General features: G+C 36.5%; 1 protein-coding gene across 1 annotated transcript; it reads left to right on the plus strand.

Annotated features, from left to right (window-relative positions):
* The first annotated feature begins 16674 nt into the window (after positions 1-16674).
* On the plus strand, positions 16675-17190 carry LOC141718252 (uncharacterized). Its single transcript, XM_074520635.1, has one exon. The coding sequence runs from the start codon at positions 16675-16677 to the stop codon at positions 17188-17190; it is 516 nt and encodes a 171-aa protein (XP_074376736.1).
* Positions 17191-17261: the final 71 nt, after the last annotated feature.

The raw sequence follows: 17261 nt of genomic DNA on the forward strand, positions 1-17261 counted from the left end.
AAACTTCTCCCCCGCAGAATTTTATGTCTACATTTGACAGCAAATTAATACGTTCTTCGGCCTCTTCAATATACATAGATTCAAGGTAACTATAAAGGCATCAGATAACACGGGTTGCATTGACATCATACTCAACGACCGGCAGATAAGAGCTGTCCTTGGAATAAGAGATGTCCACCTCCTGAAACAGGTAACAACTAATACTTTTACCTATGATTTCATGCCTCATTCCAAAGACCGTTAACTTCTTAGTCTACTTTCAGATGGGAGAAGATAAGTCGTTCCCTTCAGAGTTGAAAGCATTGGTTAACAGGAAATACACCATCAAACTTATCATCAAGGAATTCAATGTACTGCACAAGGCCAAACATACTTCGCAACAAACATTTGCACAACCTTCATCGATCCAAACCAACATCTAAAACACAGCCTCTATGCAGCAACAGACACCAACGGTATGGCATTGCACCCCAACCTTCCTCTGTCAATATTAAACAGAAGCTTATTCTGAATATCGTTCTTCACTTGACTGCCTTTTACAGGGATCAACCAGCAGCTACCACCTGGACATGATATCAAATCTTACCTTTCGGTCTCCACCGACAAAACAGAAACCCAATCCATGAAACCAGTAGAGGACAAAGAATCATATTCTAATGATTTCCATAATCTATTTTGCTTGAATTTTGCATCCCGTACAATGTGAAACTATATGTCCCCGTGCTTCTACTTTTCCCTCCAACCTCCAAAGTGAGGAGGTTAAACTATTATGTAATGAATTTTATGATTTTCAAGTATAACGAAATACAGTTTTACGTTGGTAATTGATTCCCATGAAAGTTGTGTTACGACATTAACCATATACTACACATACCACTTTATGTTTAGCACTACTACTTTATCACTCTTAAACGTAAGGTTCCTATTGCTAAGTAACCGTCAACGTTATGTTAAAATCTTCACCTTATTTCATTCTCAAGTTCCATTACGGACCCAAAATAACAAAGAAGAGGGAGTACTCCGGCAAAAAAAACAATAAATACAAATTCGTCGCACTCAATCCTTTTTAAACGGTTTTCACAATAATGTAATCTCATTCATTTAACCTTCTTCCATTTCCTGGCCATCGTCATAAAAAAAATAACATTACGCATCCAAACTCCTAATTCTGAAAAAAGCAGTTCTGTGTAATCACTTGATTGTCCTCTTAATTTATTAAAAAACCAACGCCACGCAAAACGGGCATCCATGCTAGTATCAATATATTGGCCATACAAGAAAGATGTCCTGCGTTTTAAAGTTTTTTCATTTTTTCCAAAATTGATCCAATTTGGATAAGGGACTGATAGAGTTAAATGCATTTTGTAACTCCGCCTTTCATTATTAAATACCAAAACTATATGAGCACGGTTGGATAACTCAATTAATTAAGAGTTTATCCTCTGTCGTCCCAGGTACTGGGTTCGATCCTCGTCCACCCCGAGAATTTATAAGAACAGAAACTCATTTGTAAGGTTATAAGTCATATTTGTCAAAAAAAAATACCAAAACTATATACTTACTTTCAAAAATAGAGTTTGCTACCCTTAACTTTCGACATCAATACAATATGCATCATTTTAACCATTTTGTTAAAGATATATATATATATATATATATATATATATATATATATATATATATTGGACGGTAAAATTAAAATTCAGCGAAATATTTAAATAATAATTTTAATTTTTTTAAATTAAACTAAAAGTTAGAATTTTAAATTATAAAAATAATATTAATGTCAATTATTTTATATTTTAATCAATATAATTGTTAAAAAATTAAAATATAGATTCAGAAACTTTATGATTATATATATAAATATATATTTTGTTTGATAAATATATTTTAAGTAGTTAGCATTATGATTAATTTAGAGTATTATTAATAGCAGATAGCTATCATCTTTTTCATGTAAAAATGTATTAAAAAATATTTTTTTATTGATTTAAAATTTTAGTTATTAATATTAAACATCTCAATTCCAATTTTATAACTGAAAATTATGAAGGGATGCATGGTATATTTGATTTTGAAAGTTAAAATTGCAAACTGTGTTTTGCAAAGTAGATATACTGTTTTGATTTTAAATGAAAGGTGAGGATTACAAAATGTAACTAACCCGGGAATAATACTATTAACCCTCTTAATTGTACAACCAAATAACGGGCAGATAAGCCAAAGAAGTGTTCAGGCAGCTTGCAAAAGGTCAAGAGTTTGAATGCGTGTATAATTAATTAAGCAAAAGAGTAAATAATGGAAATGTACGGCTTTATATTTTGATTTTCTACCCAAAGGCCTATACATACTAGACTAAATCTGTTTAAAAAATCAAATATCTACTTCACACATTCAGTAATCTCAAGTAGAGCAAAAATAATAGTTAAAAGAAAGTAAGCATTGTATGAATTGAAGTAGCCTCCATCATAATTCTAATCCAGAAAAAAAGATACAAGGCAATGACGTTTGTTTTCAAGAAGTCGCAGTTGGTGTAAGAGCAGGTCCAATGGGAGACCCAACTCCTTATGTGGCAGAAAGAGAAAAGGAACTGGCCAAGCCACATGCACTGGACGAGAATAATAAAAACTGGACAGGTCCACTTTTCCGGGCCTGACCAACTGCCTATCTTTTTCTTATTTTATTATATCTTATTGCATATCTGTGAACTTTGCAGTGCATGTGCCATAAGAAAGTGAATATTAATGTTGCAAATTTTGAAAAGCAAAGCAAAGGAACTGTTATTTCTAGAGAACTAACAATGAGATTTACAGAAGGGGGGTTGAATGTAAATCTCAAAACTTTTTCAAGTTTTGAGCAGTTAATAAAGACTGTGTGTTCAAGATGAACAAGTGTGTGAATTGCTTTAAGCTGATACAGACAGATATATATTCAAACACAAATGTAAAGAACACAATAAACCTTTAAAAACTTTTCTGGTGGATTTGTTGTTCCACCAGAGATGGTATTTCAGAAATTCTGTGATCTAAGAATTTGATCACAGCTGCATCCTAGTACAAACTAGATAATTTTTCTCTCAAGATTTTTCTAAACAGCTCTGGAAAAATTCTTATCTAATTACTAGCTACTACTTGGTTTTTATATTACCAAGTTTACAAGTGAAGACAAGGATATAATAAAATAATAAAGTAAGATCTCCACTTGTTTCTTCTCCAGTTCACTCCAGTACTTTATTGACTTAATGTCTCTTTATACTAGAGTAGAACAGCTGCTTTTTCTGATGTTCCTGAAATTAGGCTGCCACATTTCAGTTATCTCTGTTCACCCACGTGCCTCTGTTTGTAGGTACAACTACCACTTATCAACGGTTAATCAACAGAACATCCGTTGAAGCTTTCATCCGTTGATGCACTCATCCGTTGAAGGATGTTATCCGTTGAAGCTTTAGAGACATCCGTTGAAGCTTAGCTTCTCATCCGTTGAAGGTCTTTAAGTCATCCGTTGATACCACTTCATTTATACAAAATTACAAGGCATGAAATATTTACAATTGGCCTTCCTATCTGCATATCTTCTAGTAGTCAACATGACTCATAGTTTCTCTCAACTTCTAAGAATTACATCTTAAATACAGAGACTGAAATATGCTACAACACTAGACTTATTTCTAAGTAAAGCTACACCATCAACGGATAGCCAAAGTGGTCTTATCCGTTGAGGTTACAGACACTGAATTTCTACTTAAGTGTTTTGTTAAACATATCATCAAACTAATGCACATATATTCCTAACAATCTCCCCCTATTTATGTCTATAAGAATTGTAGGCATAAATTCAGGGTTAACTTGATGATAACAAAACACTTAACAGATATATGAATTGAAACTAAGTAGAAATTTGAAAATGCTGCAAAAATGTATGTACTAGGAGGAAATTGAAGATTTATAGTATTTCCAAGGATACTCCTTTAGCCTGAGCAAATCATCTTTTTCTTCTTTGTTCCCTGGTTTTCTTTCCTAGCCCTTTGTCATTTTCCTCAATTTGGAGTTGGAGTTGTCTGAAGAATTCAGCTTCATCTTCAACACTGATATCCAACTTAGATTGCATTTCCTTGAGAGTTTCATTGCTGGCAATCTTGAGTTGGTCTTCAAGTCTGAAAAATCTTCTGACTCCTTTATCATCTCTAAATTCCATCAACCAATGAGGTGATTTGTGAATTGTAATTCCCCTTTCTTGAATGAGTAAAGTCCTGGGTAAAGCATTGGGCTCCCTCCAAGTTTTCCTTATATTGGCAATCTTGTTGAGAATTTCAGTCTTGGCAGTTCTGGTAAAGCCAGAATCCTTTTGTATAGTTGAAAAGACTCTAATCAAGGTAGAGTAGCCTTCATTCAGAATCCTGTGGAGAGGCCATGTTCTTTCCCCAGCTCCTTTGTATCTGAACACTAATCTCTCTGGTAGCTGTCTGTAAGCAGCTATTCCTCTTACATCCTCCAGCTCATCCAGATAGAGTTCAATGTCTGAAATTTCTTTTATGTCACAGATGTGAACATAATCATCTTTAGAAATGGATGGCTTAGGCTTAGGCTTTTGTTTTTGAGTGAATTTCTTAGAGGTTATGGGAGGTGTAGATTTGGGTTTTCTTTTCTGTTTCTTTGGTAGTGGAAGAGTGGTTAGAAAGGTAGGCAATTTGATGGTGTCCCAATCAATAGGTTCCTCTTTTGGAATGATTGGTTCACCATGGATGTTTATAGTGGGATTAGCAACAAGAGGTTCAGGTATGGAAGGTAGTGGTTTAGATATAGATTTGGTTACTTCAGTATTATCTTCACTCCTTCTATGTGCCTTGGCCTTTCTTCTGTTTCCCTTCTGCCATTCCTCTCTTTCTTCCATACTCTCACCAAATATACTCCCAAAAACCTCATCTAGGTTTGCAATCTTGTCTTCACCCCTGACTTCAATTCCTTTCTCTTCTTCAACTTGACTTGACTTTAGCTGTTGTTCAAGCTTTGCTTGTGCTCTTTTGTCAGCCTTTAGTTGCTTGACTTCTTCCTTCTTGGCTATTGAGAATTTGGGATGTCCTTGCATCACACATATGCTCTTTCCCTCTCTAGAGATAATAGCCCTATTTCTCCTTACAGCCTCATCCATGGTCTCTTTGAGATAAGCAATACTCCTACCTAAAAGCTTGTTCTCATCAGCTTTTGGAGGAGGAAAGTCCACTTCTTTTAAAGGATTCTTTGTAGAGTCCTTATTGGATCTTTTATTGGGCTTGAGAATTATAGCTTGTAGTTCTTTGGAAGAAGCTTCTCCATCCTTATGTCTCCCTACTGGCTTGAGCTCCATGTTGATTGGTTCAATCTTTGTGCTATATTTCACAGATGTTGATTTATCTTGTGTAGAGCCAAACAACAGTTGCAACCTTTCATCAATTCTCCTCCTTTGCTCTTTCACTTGAATTTCAGCTGCTGCTAGCTGAATCAAATCAATTCCATCAGGCTTTCCTTTGATTTGAATGATTGGAGAAGTAGTGATGGCAGGAACTAGCACTTTAGATATTTTGATTTTTGTAGATGGCTCTCCTTCCCCTTCCCTTTTACTCTCCCCCTTTTTGTTATCATCAAGAAGAGGGGTCAAGCCTTGTGCTTTTGCCAGCGGCATTAGGAGACTGGTTTGAGATTGTTGGTTGTGAAGAATGGTGGCCACAGAATCTTCAATAACTTGAACTCTGTCTTCCAACTTGGCCAGCCTTTTCTCAGTAACTGATTCCTTTTTCAATCTCAAAACCAAGTCCTGCAATGTACCATAGGGCATGACTGAATCCAATTTTTCAGAACTGTAGGATTTCAAGTCAGCAATATCCTTCCTGAGATCATCCATACTCAGATTCTGCTTTACTTGCTGCAACTTCATGAGATGCAGTGAGTCCAGGTGAGCTTGAAGGATAGCCTTGATACTTGCATGTGAAGTGTTCTGAATAGCCTGTTGAATAGTGTTGATTTGTTTGACTAAGGAGACATTGAATTCCCCTGATCTATACTCCTTTGTCAAAGCCCATTCAGGTAGATTTGGAATTGAACTAGGGCCTTCATCTCCCCCTAAGTTCATGCTTCCATCAAAAGAAACAGAGTCATCATCATCAGAATTTACTCCAAATTCCTCAGATGGCTCACCAGCTGTAGAAGGCATCTTGTTAATAGCAGCTTTATCCCTTTGAAGAGATTCTGTTGTGTGTACTAGATGTAGTGTCTTTTCTGCCTCCTCATTGCCCTGAGCAGCCAACATTTGATAGGCTGACACAGGATGAGTAAAAGTGTCAGCATCCAAGGAAATGTTATCAATTACAGCTTTGTAATGTTGCTGAAATTGTCTTTCCTTTTCAGCATCATCCACAATCATTGACTCACTAGCAATGGCTGGTTCCACCCTTATATCTACTGTACCTGCCTTTCTCTCTTTTTCTCTATTTTCTTGCATCAGGGGCTCCCCTGGCTCACACAACTCACTCCCTCACCTTCACCTACTAAGGTGGTACTCCTCTCACTTACTTTTGCCATGCTGGAAGAAATAGCATGCATTTTTGAGCTCTCAATCTCTCCTTTTGCCTGGGAGCAACCCAGCCTCTCACTCAAATTTTCACTCCCTTCCCTCAATCCTAAGAGTGATTGCACAGTATTCATGTCTTCTACACTTGGAATTGATTCAGTTATGTGTGGAGAGACTATCAACGGATGTGGAATATCCGTTGAAGGTGAAACTGATGTTATCAACGGATAACTGCTGTTAAGCTTATCCGTTGAAGAGCAACCACTTGTCAACGGATGAGTGATATCCGTTGAAGAAGGAAAAGAAGTTGAAATTGAAAGTGATATAACTGTTGAATCTGTGTAGATTGATTTGAGATGTGGTGACACAGATCCTTCAATTATATCTGAAAGAATTTGCGGGTGATCCAATAAATCATCTAAGAGATGATGATCACCTGTATTTGAGTGGGGCTCCTCCCTGAGCTATAAAGAGGGAGAATCAGGAATTGATGGGAATAACATATCCACATCCAGAGATGGTGATGAAGTGTTTGGTGATTGATGTGTGATTATTGTGAGAGAATGGGGATGTGACTCCATATTTATTGGAGCCACATCAAACTGAGTTTGAGAAGGCATAGATACAGATGGATGTATCTGTGCAGTGTGTGCACCCTGTGTAGAAGATTGGGTTCTAGCCTTCTTTCTTCTAATAAAAGCTTTTGTTGGTGAGTGTTTGGCTTCAGTGTCCCTCCCTCGTTTGTTCTGTGTTCCTGGTTGGGAACTATTTTCAATAGTAACATCCTTTTGGGAGGATGCAACTAGGGATGTGCTAGATACCTTTTCAACCACCACAGCTTTTTGAGAAACTGTGGCTTGGCTAGCTTGGGAAGCACTTAACTCTCCTTCCTTATCCTGGGGGTTTCTTTGATGTTCACCCCTCCCCTCACCACTCACACCCTGTTCACTCCCCTCAGGGTTAATGGTTGGTGTTACAACTGTTGTCTTTTGAGAAACAACAGAGGTGGTTTTCTTTGTCTTTGATTTTGAAAGTTTAGTTTTGGTGACCTTGCTAGAAATCTGTTGGGGCATTGTCACAGATTTCATGGCCACACTAGAAGATAAAGAAATAGAGGGGTTGGAAGAAGTAGGAGTTGTAGAAGCAATTACCTCACCTACCTGAGGTGCATTCATGATTGGTAAATATACCAATGGCACACTGCTGTTGAGATCCATTCTCAATAAATCTGCAAGAACTCTTTTCTCTTGTGCCCAGCACTTGAGTTTATTATTCTCATTGATTATGACCAAACCTTCAGCAACATGGTTAGCCAATAACATAAAGAATCTAGCATAATAGATGTTATTAGGTCTATTAGCTTTGTTACCTAATCTAGTACCCAATTCTAGCATCACATAGTTGCTAAAGTTAAAATACCTATCAGAAACAAGCATATAGAGCATATTAACAAGAGATGAAGTTATGGCATCAAAATTACTAATTTTCCCAGAGAAAACCTTTATAAAGGCATCCCCAAGAAAACTCCATTCTTTCCTAAGGCCTTTTCTTCTAATACTCCCTAAACTAGCAGAGTTAAGAGAATAACCTATGGAATCTAACATGTTGGATACATCATTATCAGTGTGTGGTGTCATGGCATTGTTCTCAGGTAATTTAAAACATGCTTGTAAATCATCACAGTTAATACAGTGATTTTTACCTTTGAGAGTGAAGGAGATAGTCATATCTATGGAGTTGAACTCAGCAGTTGTCCAAATCTCCTCAACTACTTCACAGTAAATCGTTGGGGCTTCCAGCATTGCATAGCTAAGTTTACAGTTTTTGATGAAGTCCATCATTTTGTGATAGTCTGAATGGGCTTCATTCTTTTCTACCAAAGCTATGAAATTGTTCTTCTCATAGATGAACCCAGATTGAGACATAATTTTCACGACTGGTGCCATTGTTGTGAGTAGAAATTGCAGAGAATAACTTGAAGGTTTTGCAAAGAGAAAATGGTAAATGCTTGAAATTTTAAGAAAGCGTAAAGTAAAAATGAAAAATCAGAAGGGCTTATATGCTTTCAAAAAAAAAAATTAGTAAAAGATTAATCAATAAGTATATGTTAGTGAATTTCAGCCGTTTAAGAATAAACTGTAAGTATTCTAACAACTACCTTTAAAACCAATACATACAGATGTATGTATGAGTATTAACGGTTAAGAAAATAGAATCAACGGCTGTGAAACACCTGAATCGACTGATGTGACATTTCAACGGATAAGGCAAATTGTCATCCGTTGAAAGGTACTTCAGTTTTATCCGTTGACGGATAAAAATTCCAGAAATGTATTTGTCTTTCAACGGATAATGAATATCCGTTGATAGAGCAATTTTGACTTTCAACGGATAGGAAACATCCGTTGATGGTATAAACTTTGTTAAAAGTCAAATTTGTTCTAGCAACTAATATATTTCAGGCTTCAATTCAAATTGCAATAAGGACATGAATTTTAAGAGTAATTAAGCATACCTAGCTCACTTACTAATCTTGTGAATGTTGATTCATCAAGTGGCTTGGTAAATATGTCTGCAATTTGTTGTTCACTTGGAACAAAATGTAGTTCCACTGTACCATTCATGACATGCTCCCTAATGAAGTGGTACTTGATATCAATGTGCTTGGTTCTTGAGTGCTGTACAGGATTCTCTGTTATGGCTATGACACTTGTGTTGTCACAAAAGATAGGAATTCTATCAACATGAAGTCCATAGTCAAGGAGTTGATTTCTCATCTATAACACTTGAGAGCAGCAACTTCCAGCAGCAATGTATTCAGCCTCAGCTGTAGAAGTAGAGACTGAATTTTGCTTTTTGCTAAACCATGATACAAGCTTGTTTCCCAGGAATTGGCAGGAGCCTGTTGTACTTTTCCTGTCTATTTTGCAACCTGCATAGTCTGCATCTGAATAACCAATTAGATCAAAGCCAGATTCTCTAGGATACCAAATACCTAAATTTGTTGTACCCTTGAGATATCTGAAAATCCTTTTGATAGCTATTAAGTGAGACTCCCTAGGATCAGCTTGAAATCTAGCACACAGACATGTAGCAAACATTATATCTGGTCTGCTAGCAGTTAAATATAAAAGTGAACCAACCATGCCTCTATAACTTGTAATGTCCACAGACCTTTCAGTCTTATTTACTTCAAGTTTGGTGGCAGTGGCCATGGGAGTTTTTGCAGATGAACATTCCATTAAGTCAAACTTCTTTAAAAGATCATGAATATATTTAGTTTGACTAATGAAAATTCCATTACTAACTTGTTTAATTTGTAAACCAAGAAAATAGGTTAGTTCTCCCATAAGGCTCATTTCATAATTACTTTGCATTAGCTTAGCAAACTTTTTACAAAGTTTATCATCTTTAGAACCAAATATTATGTCGTCTACATAAATTTGAACAAGTATACTAGAGCCATTAACATTCCTAAAGAAGAGAGTTTTATCAACAGTACCTCTAGTGAAGTGATTCTCCAAAAGAAATTTTGATAAGGTTTCATACCAGGCTCTAGGTGCTTGCTTCAGTCCATAGAGTGCTTTCAACAGATAATATACATAGTCTGGAAAATTTGGATCTTCAAATCCTGGAGGTTGACTTACATAGACTTCTTCCTCTAATTTCCCATTTAGAAATGCACTCTTGACATCCATTTGATAGACTTTGAAATTGGCATGAGCTGCATAGGCTAGAAAAATTCTGATGGCTTCAAGTCTTGCAACATGAGCATATGTCTCATCAAAATCTATTCCCTCTTGCTGAGAATAGCCTTTAGCAACCAATCTGGCTTTATTCCTTATGATAATGCCATTTTCATCCATCTTGTTTCTGAATACCCATTTTGTGTCAATAGGACTCTTGTTCTTTGGTTTGGGTACCAGCTTCCAAACTTGGTTTCTCTCAAATTGGTTTAGCTCTTCCTGCATAGCTAATATCCAATCTGGATCCAATAAGGCTTCTTCCACTTTCTTAGGTTCCTCCTGAGATAGAAAACTACTATACAGACATTCATCTTGAGTAGCTCTTCTTGTTTGCACTTTAGATGATGCATCACCAATGATCAGTTCAAAGGGATGATTCTTGGTCCATTTCCTTTGAAGTGGAAGATGTGCTCTAGATGAGGTGGCCTCAGTATTGTCATGATGTGAGACAGAGTGTTGACTAGTTGAAACTCCCCCTGAGTTGTTGGTCCTTTGCAGGGAACTTGGAGTTCTATCAACTGATGATGTAAATCGATTATCCGTTGATAAACTATGATCAACGGATGCTTCATTTAGTACTTCAACGGATGATACACCATGTCTTTCAACGGATACTGCATTGCCTCTATCAACGGATGCAGAATTCTGACTTTCAACGGATGCAGTATTTTGTGCATTATCCAAGGGCATGTTTTGAATCCCTTTTGAAGTGTTATCTCCATCAGTCTCCTCTTCACTATCATCACAATATATCTCAATGTTGTCAAATTTGAGTCTCTCATATTGTCCCTCATCTGTTAGTCCATCAATCTTTTTATCATCAAACACAACATGCACAGATTCCATAACAATGTTGGTTCTTAGATTGTAGACCCTATAAGATTTTCCAGCTGAATAACCAACAAATATCCCTTCATCAGCCTTTGCATCAAACTTCCCTTTATGGTCAGATTGATTCCTTAGTATAAAGCATTTACATCCAAAGACATGAAGAAAGTTTAGAGTTGGTTTTCTTCTCTTGAACAACTGATAAGGAGTCATGCCTTTAGCTTGATTGATCAAAGAGATATTTTGAGTGAAACAGGCACAATTAACAGCTTCAGCCCAGAAATATGTTGGTAACTTTGATTCTTCAAGCATTGTTCTGGCAGCCTCAATTAAAGATCTGTTCTTTCTTTCAACTACCCCATTTTGCTGAGGTGTTCTTGGAGCTGAGAACTCATGCATGATTCCATTTTCTTCACAGAACAGCCTCATTGATAAATTCTTGAACTCAGTTCCATTGTCACTCCTGATATTCCTAACCTTCAGGTCAGGATGATTATTGACTTGCCTGATGTGATTGATAATGATTTCACTTGCTTCATTCTTTGATCCAAGAAAATAGACCCATGAAAACTTTGAGAAATCATCTACAATCACTAAGCAATATCTTTTTCTTGCAATTGACAATACATTGACTGGTCCAAACAAATCCATATGTAGCAGCTGTAATGGTTCATCAATTGTTGTTTCAAGCTTCTTTTTGAATGATGCTTTCCTTTGTTTGCCTTTCTGACAAGCATCACACAAACCATCCCTTGAGAATTCAACAAGAGGAATTCCTCTTACTAGGTCCTTTTTGACTAGATCATTCATTGTCTTGAAATTCAAATGGGATAGCTTCTTGTGCCATAGCCAACTCTCAACTGAACTTGCTTTGCTGAAGAGACAAGTAATAGATTCTGCATTTGCAGAGTTGAAGTCAGCTAAGTACACATTTCCTTTTCTAACTCCAGTTAGAACCACTTTGTTGTCTTTCTTACTAGTGACAACACAGGCTTCAGAATTGAAGGAAACTATATTCCCTTTATCACATAGTTGACTGATGCTCAGTAAGTTATGTTTGAGACCATCAACTAAAGCAACTTCATCAATGATGACATTCCTTGTTGAAATCAAGCCATATCCCATAGTAAACCCTTTGCTGTCATCTCCAAAGGTTATGCTAGGGCCAGCTCTTTCCTTAAACTCTGTGAGCAGGGAGAAATCTCCTGTCATGTGTCTTGAACAACCACTGTCCAAGTACCATAGATTTCTTCTATTTCCCTGCACACCATAAAATCAATCAATTTGATTTTGGTACCCAAGTTTCCTTGGGTCCATTCTTGTTAGCCTTTCTCCTAGACTTCATTCCTCCTGCATCTCTAGACTTAGGTAACTTTGAGTCAACCTTGGTCTTGGATGTAGTTGGTTGAGGTGTAGGGTTAGTCACAGAATCATTTAGCACATTTGGAATATGATAAGGCATGGATTGTGCATACATGTTATTCCACATAGGCATATTGTATGGCATTTGAGGCATACTAAATGCAGCAAGATAAGGATTGTTAAAATATGGCATGTTTGCAAAATGTGCATAAGGATTCTGTTGAGACATAGTAGGCATAGCATGTAGAGATGATGCAGACATGTTAGGCATGGAAGAGGGTACAGTTATGGGGGTTTTCTTAATAGATTTGCAATTAGCAGATAGATGATTAACACTACTACAATGCACACAGCTTTTTCTAGGAGCATACCTATCAGGTGTGTAATTGTTATGTTTGTTAACACCTACCTTCCCATTTCTGTTAGATTTTCTTTTAGTTTCCTTTTTATCCTCAACCATCTTGAGCCTATTATTTAACTGTTCTAAGGTCATGTGCCCTATATTCACCTTACTGACATCTTTGGATGTGCTTGCTTCTTCTTTAACAAAGTTCTTGGAAGTTGAACCAAACTTTTTGTTGAGTTTCTTTAGATTTTCACTAATAGAAACATCTGCCTGTTTTAATTGAGGAACCTTCAACGGATGCTCATTTTCTTCCTTCAATGGATAACCTTCATCATCCGTTGATTCCACATCCGTTGACAGCCCATCAATTAATTCCAGTTTCTTTTTGTTTTTATCCCAGGCAGTTTCACAGAATGATTCAATTCCTTGGACCTTGGCAATTTGAGCACTAACATCCCTAGATGTTTTCCAGGCTTTAATCACCTCTTGCTCTCTCTTTAATTGATTAGAAAGTATTTCTACTTTCTTAATAGATTCAGCTAGTTCATTCTCAACAGATATACAATGCAGCTTGGTTTTCTCTAGGTCAATCAACTTATCTTCTAACATAGCATTTCTATTACTTAAAAACAGATTGTTCTCTTTAATCCTACTATTTTCTTTAGCAAGAGATTTAAGAGACACACGCAAATGATACAATTCAGTAGACATGTCATTAAAAGCATCATTGCACTCTTCTTTAGTAAGTTGTGTTACATCAGTAGTGATTACCTGAGTTGTTACCTGATTGCTTGATGAACTAACTTCATTTTCCTCAGAATCAGCCATGAGAGCTAAGTTGACATACTCCACATCTTCATTCTCTTCCTCTCCATCAGCTGCCCAATCTTTTTCTTGAGTAATGAAAGCCCTTTCCTTTTGCTTGAGCAGATCAAAATATTTCTTCTTGTAATCTACTTGGTCAAATTTCTTCTTTTCAGAGGTTGGCTTTCTGCACTCATTTGCAAAGTGTCCACTTATACCACAATTGAAACACTTGAACTTTGATTTGTCCACCATGTTCTTATGAGGTTTAGTGGCTCTAGTGTTTTTCTTAAACTTCATATTTGCAAATCTCCTGGACAGAAATGCAAGATGCTCATCAACACTATCAGAGTCATCTTGACTGGAGTTGTCTTCATTCTCAGCAACTTGCTCTTTTCCTTTGCTTGATTCCTGATATCTTGTACCATCTTTGGAGTTTGATGTAGATCTCACAGTTTCTTGTCTGCATTCCCTCTCATTTTCAGCTACCAATGCAACTGAACTTCCTTTCTTTCTCCCCTTCTCCAATACCTCATCCTGTTCCAACTCTAGTTCATAAGTCTTCAAGATTCCATATAATCTTTCAAGAGTGAAGTCCTTATAATCCTGAGAGTTTCTTAAGGAGACAGTCATGGGTTTCCATTCCTTTGGCAAGGATCTTAAGAATTTAAGATTTGAATCCTTCACCTGGTACACTCTACCATACAGCTTCAATCCATTCAACAGCTTTTGGAATCTGTTAAATGTGTCATTTAAAGATTCATTTTCTTCAAAATGAAAATACTCATACTGTTGAATGAGAAGCTGCATCTTGTTCTCTTTTACTTGTTCTGTACCTTCACACAGCAGCTGGACTGTGTCCCAAACCTCTTTGGCAGTTGAGCAATTTATCACATTATCAAACATATCCTTGTCAAGACCATTAAACAAAATGTTCATAGCCTTCTTATCCTTGTGGACTTCTTCTGTGTCTTCCATTGTCCATTCTGCTCTAGGTTTTGGAATGGATTGACCAACAGCAATTGTGGCCGTAGCAACTGTGGCTACTTTGTGGGGAATGTGAGGACCATTCTCAATACAGTTTACATAACCTTCATCTTGGGAGAGTAGATGAAGGTGCATTTTCACCTTCCAGTGGTGATAACTGTCTCTGTCAAGAACTGGGATTTTTACTCCAATATCCTTCTTACTCATCTTTGTTAGATTCCAAGATCTTTAAACTCTTTGTTTGTCAAGAGCCTGCTCTGATACCAATTGTTATTTCTAGAGAACTAACAATGAGATTTACAGAAGGGGGGTTGAATGTAAATCTCAAAACTTTTTCAAGTTTTGAGCAGTTTATAAAGACTGTGTGTTCAAGATGAACAAGTGTGTGAATTGCTTTAAGCTGATACAGACAGATATATATTCAAACACAAATGTAAAGAACACAATAAACCTTTAAAAACTTTTCTGGTGGATTTGTTGTTCCACCAGAGATGGTATTTCAGAAATTCTGTGATCTAAGAATTTGATCACAGCTGCATCCTAGTACAAACTAGATAATTTTTCTCTCAAGATTTTTCTAAACAGCTCTGGAAAAATTCTTATCTAATTACTAGCTACTACTTGGTTTTTATATTACCAAGTTTACAAGTGAAGACAAGGATATAATAAAATAATAAAGTAAGATCTCCACTTGTTTCTTCTCCAGTTCACTCCAGTACTTTGTTGACTTAATGTCTCTTTATACTAGAGTAGAACGGCTGCTTTTTCTGATGTTCCTGAAATTAGGCTGCCACATTTCAGTTATCTCTGTTCACCCACGTGCCTCTGTTTGTAGGTACAACTACCACTTATCAACGGTTAATCAACAGAACATCCGTTGAAGCTTTCATCCGTTGATGCACTCATCCGTTGAAGGATGTTATCCGTTGAAGCTTTAGAGACATCCGTTGAAGCTTAGCTTCTCATCCGTTGAAGGTCTTTAAGTCATCCGTTGATACCACTTCATTTATACAAAATTACAAGGCATGAAATATTTACAATTGGCCTTCCTATCTGCATATCTTCTAGTAGTCAACATGACTCATAGTTTCTCTCAACTTCTAAGAATTACATCTTAAATACAGAGACTGAAATATGCTACAACACTAGACTTATTTCTAAGTAAAGCTACACCATCAACGGATAGCCAAAGTGGTCTTATCCGTTGAGGCTACAGACACTGAATTTCTACTTAAGTGTTTTGTTAAACATATCATCAAACTAATGCACATATATTCCTAACAGGAACGTTGTAGAATTACAGAAATTTAACGTTCAAAATTTTTAACGTTCAAAAATTTGGACACTATAAATATAGAAATTTCACTTCTCATTTTTCACACTTCTCTCATCTTATACAAAAAAATATGTATACAAAAAAATGAATCCCCATCAAAATTCATCTTCCAATCCTCAAAATACAAATCCGAATTCACAAACTTCAAACACCCAATTTTCGTATCCATTTCCGAATCCTTATTTTCCGGTTACCCAAAATGCAAATATCGATAATTCTCAATTTTTCAACCAACAAAATTCGTGTTACAATCCCCAAACACCAAATCATCAATTCTCGTTTCCTAATCCTTTTTACCCATATCCTCAAAATTCGCAATTTCCGTACGGTATAAATTTTCAACATCCAAATTTCGGAAATCAACAAATCCCTCCCACTAATCAAAATTCTCCACACTCACATAATTCTATTTTTGATGCTACGAATGTTATTGATTTGAACGATGATGTAAATGAAGTCGAGGATACACGGGGAAGCGGAAGCCAATAGACTTGGACTGAAGATAAACTATTAATTAGCGCATGGTTGAATGTGTCGATTGATCCCGATATCGGAACGGATCAAAAAGGTGAAACATTTTGGGATCGAATTCGTAACTACTGTGAAGAAAGTGAACCCGGTCTTATTAAAAGAGGGGTAGTAGCTATCAAAAAAGGTGGCAACGAATAAATGAAGGGGCTCAACGATATGGGGCATGTTATAAGTAAGCTGTCCGGAAAATGGGGAGTGGTACAAATTTGGACAACATAATAGCGGCATCTCATGACTTTCATAAAGCTAAATACAATAAGAAGTCTAATTTTGACAAGCATTGGAATGATCTAAGGAGGCAGCCCAAGTGGAAACAGCCTAAAGAGACAAATAGTGGAAGTGCAAAGAGAACTAAATTAAGTGATTCTGGGAACTACTCATCATCCATGAATGAAACATCAATAGATGAGAATGTTGTTGAATCACCGGTTCGTCCGAAAGGTACAAAAGCAGCTAAGAGAAAGGGAAAAGGAAAGGCAAAATCAAGTGTTGTTGAAGAGTATGAAGAATTAAAAGCTAGTACATGCAGGAGATTAGATCTAATGGCAGAGTTTAATGATCTTAAGAGGAAAGAGGAGGCAAGAAAAGAGAAGGAGTCAGATATGCAGCTTCTTATGCTTGATACTAGTATGATGAACGAGGCTCAACGAGAAATACATGCCAAAATGATTGAGGAAGTTAAATCAAGACGTGGTTGGAACTAGCCGTTAGAAGCTATTTGTATGTTTGTTTTTGCTTGGAAGCTAGTTATTTGTTTGTTTCTCTTTGAAAGTAG

The sequence above is a fragment of the Apium graveolens genome, chromosome 4, assembly GCF_009905375.1.
Source record: "Apium graveolens cultivar Ventura chromosome 4, ASM990537v1, whole genome shotgun sequence".
Lineage (NCBI taxonomy): Eukaryota > Viridiplantae > Streptophyta > Magnoliopsida > Apiales > Apiaceae > Apium > Apium graveolens.

What these genes read in the sequence shown, in the direction of transcription:
- LOC141718252 (XM_074520635.1), top strand. Translation starts at nt 16,675, where the DNA reads ATGGGGAGTGGTACAAATTTGGACAACATAATAGCGGCATCTCATGAC.